General features: G+C 47.7%; 1 protein-coding gene across 1 annotated transcript; it reads left to right on the plus strand.

Annotated features, from left to right (window-relative positions):
- Positions 1-1,260: 1,260 nt before the first annotated feature.
- GL218_01494 (uncharacterized protein) lies at positions 1,261-2,652 on the plus strand (the record flags this gene model as incomplete). Its single annotated transcript, XM_033577966.1, has 1 exon — positions 1,261-2,652. The coding sequence occupies one exon, from the start codon at positions 1,261-1,263 to the stop codon at positions 2,650-2,652; it is 1,392 nt and encodes a 463-aa protein (XP_033439174.1).
- Positions 2,653-7,646: the final 4,994 nt, after the last annotated feature.

Consider the following 7,646-nt stretch of genomic DNA (forward strand, 5'->3'; position numbering starts at 1 on the left):
AGATACGATATTCTTTTATACCATTCTCCTACTTGTACGTAACCCATCCGAAGCATACCATCATCTCCTTACGACCACGACCGTAGCTGTTTGTCTGCCCATTCAGGCCCCAGTGCTGCTCTAGCGTTGGTCGACGTCTCGACCATTCACTGCTGCAGGGCTTTTGTCAGGTTGCCAATGATTCCGCTCTGCTACATCTCATCATCATTGGCTACCATCGCTTTTTTTTGTTCCTCACTTCCCGTTGGGCAACAGCTGATATACATCCACTAATTCCAGCCGCCACATATCTGGAAATATTTCTTCCCAGAATCCTCACCACTATCCATTTGCTTCTACCTTAAGTAACGACTTCTGAACCGGACCCGGGTTTTACTACCTTAACCTTGCGAGGACAACCTTTGACTCGGAGTAGAGGAGTATCTTGAAGCCACCGCATATATAGCTTGAGAGTTGATCGAATATTCGTCGGAAGCTGGGAGCGGCCTCGAATATCCATCACAACATATACGCCTTGGATACCAGAGAGCAACTTATATATAGTCATTATATTTGTCTGCGCAACTACTCTAGTGACGGGTACAGCACAATCCGAGCCGTCGTCACCTTCTACAATTTCTACACCAAGAATCTGTTCAGCAATCTGTCGCCGTGGCGGTCCAAAATATTAACGTTCGCCAACCCTCCCAACCGCCCTCTACCCGTCCGCTTGGAAACGGGAACGTAGGATCTCACACGAATCGTCTGAGCAGCCTTGAGCAAGCGGACGGCGAATCTGGTGGGGCGAGACTAGATAGTAACGAGGCAAGATCGGAAATCAAGCGGTATCAATTCGCGTCTGATAGAGGCGGTCAATGTCTGGCTCCTCTGGGCCACCCGTTCGGAAGGGACCTGGATCCGATGTCGCAGAGGGACCCTGCGTCACGATCTGCTTCACCTCGGATATCCAAATCTCCTCCGGCAGGCACGAGCACGTCGCCAAATTCACAACAGTCGGATCCTCGGAGACTTAGTAACCAGCCAGTCAGCAACGGGTCATTGGAGAGCGGTGGCATTTCTCGAACTAATGGAGATCTAGCGCAGTCGTTACCCCAGAGGGGCTTTGGTGTGCGGAATATCTTAAATCCAACGGAAACACATCCATCACCGACTGGGACTACCTCTTCCGCGGCATCTGGACCATCCGGAGCACGTCTGCATCCGAGTCCAAATATACAAGGCTCTACGTTTGAATCTAGTCCAACCGCCTCGCGGCCCTTCATGTATCAGAATCATGGGATGACGAGCCAGCAGCAAAATCAAGCGGCTGGAGGTCTACCTCCACAGGGACCCCCACCGGCTGACCGCGGCTCGCCTGCATCAATACACTCCCATCGAGAAATTTTGGGGGCAACTCGACGAATATTGACCCCAAGGTCTCCCCGGGGTAGTGCCGCGGGTCATATACCACCACCTCAAGTGCTAAATACTCCTCAATCTCATTACTATCCTGCTCCTCCCCCCGCGTCAAACCGAGGCTATCCAACTGAGTCTCCTGTAGGGCAACACGCTCAATCACCGCGAATTAATGGTCCCCAGCCTCTAGGTCCTCAGTACGGAAGAGTTCACCCATCTGGAGTTGGTCCTCCGACCACTTTGGCTCCGTTAACAACACCACCGCCTCGATCCCTTTCTCAACCAATCGCAAGCCAGTTTAATCCTCCCGGGCACGAACCACAGCAGACACAAGGAAGTGCCGGTAACCATATGAGACCTCATATGTATGGGCAGACCCCGCCGTACTCGACGGGAGTTCCACCCAGTGCACGTTTTCCGCCACCTTCTCTTCCAATGGGCGATTCAAGATGGTCAAGCATACTTGGAAGTGCGGGTCAGGTGGGTTCGCCGGGCGTTCGGGGTATGATGAGCATGGATGGGCATGCGGCAATGAATGTAGGTGGAGAACCCTTGATTGTCCCCTTAGACATGTACAATGGGTCAAAACAAGCCGACGAGAAACGACAGAGAAACGCGGGTGCTTCCGCAAGGTTCCGAGCCAGGAAGAAGGACAAGGAAATACAACAAGGGATGAGGATACAGGAGCTGGAGAGTCAAAACCGCGAACTTCAAAAGCGGCAACAGGAAGCAGAGAATGAACGGGACAGGTACCGTAGTGATCGAGATCGACTTCGCGATATCGTCTATCGAACTCCTGGAATTAGCGAGCTTGCCTACCAAGGGCCTCCTAGTCCCATCTCGACAAGGAGTGGTGGCTCTTTCGCAGAAAGGAGTCCACTCGCCTCTAATCAGCCTACACTACCAATGCCTTCTTATGGAGGTGCCGATCCTGTGACGGGTGAAAGGGCGGCACGACGACGCCGGACGGATCCTCAACTCGAGAGCTATAGCCCATCCTATAGCATGGCTCAGACCAATTTGCCATCAATGTCCCAACCTGTGCATACACCTTTATCACAACCGGGAACTCCTTCGTCTATGGCTCGGACCTCGCGACTACCTCCTTTACGGTTGGATCAACCGGCTGGAACTCCAAGCAGCGGGCCGCCTACTTCAGGCACTCCGGTGCAGAGCTTCCCACCATACAAGCGGGAGCCGTACGAAACCGGTTGGGCGACACGATCCAGTGCGCCACATGATCCAAGCCAGCGTTAAAACACGAATTTCACATTTTCAATCATCGGTCGCTACCCTACTTTCGTTTTATGAAGCAAATATTTTATTATATACTTAGTTTTTAATATCAACTCCTCGCACGAAAAGCGAGGTAGAAACCTCAGGGTCCTGCATATCATTTAAGCATTGGACAAAAACGGTCATTAGAGATTTTCGCATAGTTCGGGCAACCGACATTTCGGGCGGGAAGGGAAGAAAAAAAAAAGCTTCATAATGTTGTCGCTTATACATGGTTTAGGTGTCAGGAACAAGTGCAATTTGCTTTTATCAGCCACAGGTTTACGGGTCCCCAGTACCGAGCTGTGCACCAAATATGCCTCCCCTCCGTTTCTACCTTTCTTTTGTCCTGTCTGTTTGCGACGTACACAGGTTCATCTCCATCATTTTGCTGGGAATTGGGTATTGGGGGTTTTGGGTTCTCATGTATCTCTTATTGATTTTTGGAGTTTGTTATTAAGGAAACGCGGGAGTAATGGTGTCTTGGGTTTTAAATTGGTTTCCTTTCTCTTGGGCGTCTACTACACGATACCAAATTGCGAATTACCAGACTGCAGAAACTTGCCTGTATTCAATCCATCTTGGATACTCTAAATACCCAGCTGATCCCGTCTACACAAGTTGGCATATGATGAGGAGCGGATATAGGGGAAAAGGCTAATATTTTTTACGGACCTTAGGGTTCTACATCTACATTATGGGAGGGGTACTGTTCAACGGAGTCCAAAAATTTAGGGAGATAAAGACGGATATTAGCAAACTTGACGAGTTGTGGAAAGAAACGGTATAGAATTGCACCGTTGCCTGCTTTAGGAAAGGGGGAGAAAGGGGATGAAAGTAAGCGGCTAAACTAGAGGTTAATACTCCAGATCAACAAGATCCAACCAAAGAATCCTAGCATAAGTCAAGCCTAGTAGTGAAACATAGACGTGCTGTGACACGAGGCGGACGTTGGTCGAGTCAGAAAAGACGAATAGACGCAATGGTGTATCCGAATGAGACGTGAGACTATGTAACTAGGTATGTAACATGCAAAGCCATCCAAAGCCATCCGGAATATGGAAAGTATGGAAAGTAAACAGACCATTGCGTGTAACCTTATTAGACTACCCTAATATCCCTAATATCTACCAGCAGATGACGACTGGACGGAAACCCTTGCTAGCTTACATCAAGTTCCAGATCTCGATAACTCGTCTATTAGCCAAGGACGGTAGAGTCGTAGCACTTAATAATGTCTGCTTACATGCTTTGGACCGCATCTCTCCAGTCACGATGGACGATTCCCTCCCCCAGCCACCGACTTTGCCCTTTAAGCCGTGATAGGCGTATCTTGAGAGGATTAGAACGGGGGGGAAACGCCTTGGACTAGTTGTAGTTGGTCCTTTTATTAGCGCGTCTGGCAATCCAATCCGCGTCTCTAGATGGATTCGTAGAGGCCTTCTTACTTGTTATACGTCAGCGCCGTTTCCCCCCTTCTCCTCCCCCCTCCCCCCCCTCGGTATCGCTGCCGAGAAGCAAAGCACGTACATCACATCCGCGTCATCCCATATATGCATACACTACTGCTCGTTCGCTGCTTGGCTAAACTCTATTCGAACGAACCTTTGGCCAGCCCTTCTTTATTCCCGTTTCTGCTTTCTATCTAGTCTCTATGCTCATTTCTTTTTCCTCCGTCGTTAGTTACCTGTCAGTCAGATAAGTCAAGTCAAGTCAAGTCAAGTCACCTGTGCCGTATTCCCACCTTCATGGAACTACCCGCCCCTCGTCCTAATTAGTATCGTATCTGGCGCCCAATGGCTTAGTCTTGCTGCATCATGTATGTAGGATATATTTATTTGCAGATCAGGGTTCGGGGCCCGGGTACGTAGGCCACATGGCACGGCCTTCGCCGCTTTGCAGCAGATGGTCTGTAGGCGGATGGGCTCTTGTTGGTATGTCGGTAGGTAGGTAGGTGGCACTGCGGCCGGCGTGTTCCTGTCAGATAGGCTAGGTAGTGATTTTCGTCGTCTTGTCTTTCCCCTCTGTGAGTCATCATCTCTCTTCCCGTATGTATGTAGGTATGTAGGTATGTATGTATGTCTACGCTTTTCTCTTTCTCTGCCTCTGCGTATGTAGCCTCCTCGGTTCTCTTTACAGCGGGGGATGCAGTCCGGCCTCACCGTTAGGTATGTATGTATGTATGTATGTAAAGTATGGTTATGGTATGTATGATAATCGATGTGTGTAGGGTTACCTACTTGCTTACCTACCTACTTGGCTACCTTTCTACCTACATACATACATCAACACGTACATACATACATACCTACATACAACTGAAACGACTCCATCTAGGATCCATTACGGGGCCCCATCTCCCTAGCTGTATTTCATGTGGTCGAGCCAGAAAAGGCAAAGATAGGCCTAGTACCAAGAGTGCCGGTCGATCAACAAATACCGGAGGATTTTTCTGGGGCGAATTAGAGGTTGGGGATGGAGGCATAAGGGACCCGAAACATGCGGCCTAGAACCGCTGATCCGTTACGGGAGCAACCAGAATGCTCTTCTTGCGTCTAAATTTGCCGTCTCGACTTTCACTAGTTTCTATTCTCTATCACCACGACCTTGGCTATAGCCTCTGGTTGGCCCGCGCCGGTCCGATTAGATAATGTTGCCCCTATCTACATACCTATCTATCTATATAGTTGAATTGCAACTGTCGTGCTGAGCCTCGGTCCGTTAAAAGTAAACAAAGGAGAAAAGACACCGAGCAAAATTTTGAATTCTCACATTTCGCAACCACTGCGGACAAATACATCTTTCATTCATCTCTAATAATGTACAAGAGCGGGGCAAGGCTTCGGTGTCTAGGCAAGGCATGTAGGATTCATGAGGCCCCAATTCAAACCTCTCATTCCTACCGTTCGAGACCGAGCTGTGGTTGTATTGATGATGCTCTACGCTTCACCGTTAAAACTTGCCCTTTTGTCTACCGGCAGGAGGAGAAGCAGGCGGCGGAACCGGGACGACCATATGGTAACAATCCTTCTATCTACAGGCTGTCATACGTAGTAGTTGTGGGAGAGAAAGAGGTAGAGAGGGTAAAAAAAAAAAAAAAAAAAAAAAAATACTCCCATTAATTTTTCTCCTCACTTTCTTGCCCTCCTTTTGATATTATTACCCCACGAATATTCCCCGAGCTTGGCTTTTTCTACACCGCAAGTTCGAATCTCGATAGGTAGAAAGTCCTAGGTGATGTACCGGCAGCCCCGGTAGTTAGGCATCAATTGTTCATCGTCGTTGGTCCGCCGCGCTGGTGCTGGTTGGTATATTCATTTCGTATTGAAGCGGTGGTGGTTGTCTGTAATGAGGAGGCAAGCAGGCAGGCAAGCATATGGCGTGAGAGGTGTGCCGGCTCAGCCCGATCTAAAAGATAGGTCGACAATAACACGTCACATTCATCTGCGAGGATTGCTAATCTCGCGTCTTGAAAACCCGGATCGATGACGATGACCCTTGTCTATTTCGTTCGAAGGGCGACAAGTGCGGCACTATACTACAATACTCTACACTAGCCTAGGTACTTAATGTATGTACGTAAGTGTTGTGATGGAGATGATGAGGATATGAGGAGGAGGATGAGGATGAGGATGAGGATGCATCCGGGACATTGGTGGACGGTTTTCTTGGGGCGAGATCGCTAGTCGAGACGGAGTGGCCGATGCTGACGAATGGAGCGCTGCCCAACACATGCACGAAGAGAGGATCGACAATGCCGTCGGCACGAAGTTGATGTCGAGCAGGGTATATACAGATATATAGATATACAGATATTAGCGGCTGATGCAGGTTTGCGACGACACCCTCAATCACTCGTGACTCGTGTCCCAATTTGTTACTTTGGAATTCATGACGAGCATGTCGATCTAAGTATTAGTCTTATCACTCCATACATCACATCACTACTCCGTATGAGGTACTTGAATGCGCTGTATTATTCTGTATTATTCTGTATTATTCTGTATTATTCTAGCCCTCTCGAGCTCGGCCCCTATCCCTCAAAAATTTGAATATGTAACAAAGCAGTTGATTTCTTAAGCAATTTGGAAGAAGTATAGATTTAGGATCATGAACAATTAGCTTGGTCTAATGCAACATGTGTACATGTTGTATGTGCTTAGTGCGGGTCTGTGGAGAATATATATGCCCATTTTGACGATCAATTTCGATGATTTACTTCTAGTGTCGTTAACTTTAGGTAACTAGGGGAGTACCACAGTTCTATTATTCTCCAGTGCGAATGTAGTTGATTAAGACTACCCCTTTACCTCTGAGTGTCGTACACATATATAATACAGTCTTGGGTCTGGATAGCAGCAACAATATTTAGTTCTAGATGGCCTATGCAGCGAAGATCATGTAAATACAGGTCAGTTACTCAGATTTAATTAGATTGTATGCAGTATAAGTCTAACTTAATTAATGACAAGTATGCCTGGTGAGGTTAGGGCTATAAGAAAGCAAACCTACGCTCGGCATCAAGACAAGAAACGATGCAATGACCATCACCGACAATATCCACCTATATACTTCTAACTATTAACTTGCCATGAATAGATTATATAATATATTGGAAAAATACATGTAAAATTCCCATTAGCTATGCCATCATCCGAGGACCTATTATATTCTACGCTCAAGAGCCAAACAAAGGAGACCTACTCGACATTACCAATAGAAGTACTTAGGCGTACGGTAGTAAATCCAGCATTGCTCACGCAACTCCTAAACCCTTTAACCCAGCCCATTAACTTAATACATATTGCACGCAAATTATCCGTCTAGATTCCAACTCCACTACAACCAGAATGCGCGGCCCTGATAGACCAACGGACGGCCCCCTATGTACGTATGTGTGTCCTATGAGAATATACCTTGTACTTTGCTACACTTCTCTGCATTGTGATTTATGTTCGTTATATAGCAGCCGGTCT

Source organism: Daldinia childiae (assembly GCF_008694065.1).
Source record: "Daldinia childiae strain JS-1345 chromosome Unknown Scaffold2, whole genome shotgun sequence".
Taxonomy (NCBI): Eukaryota; Fungi; Ascomycota; class Sordariomycetes; order Xylariales; family Hypoxylaceae; genus Daldinia; species Daldinia childiae.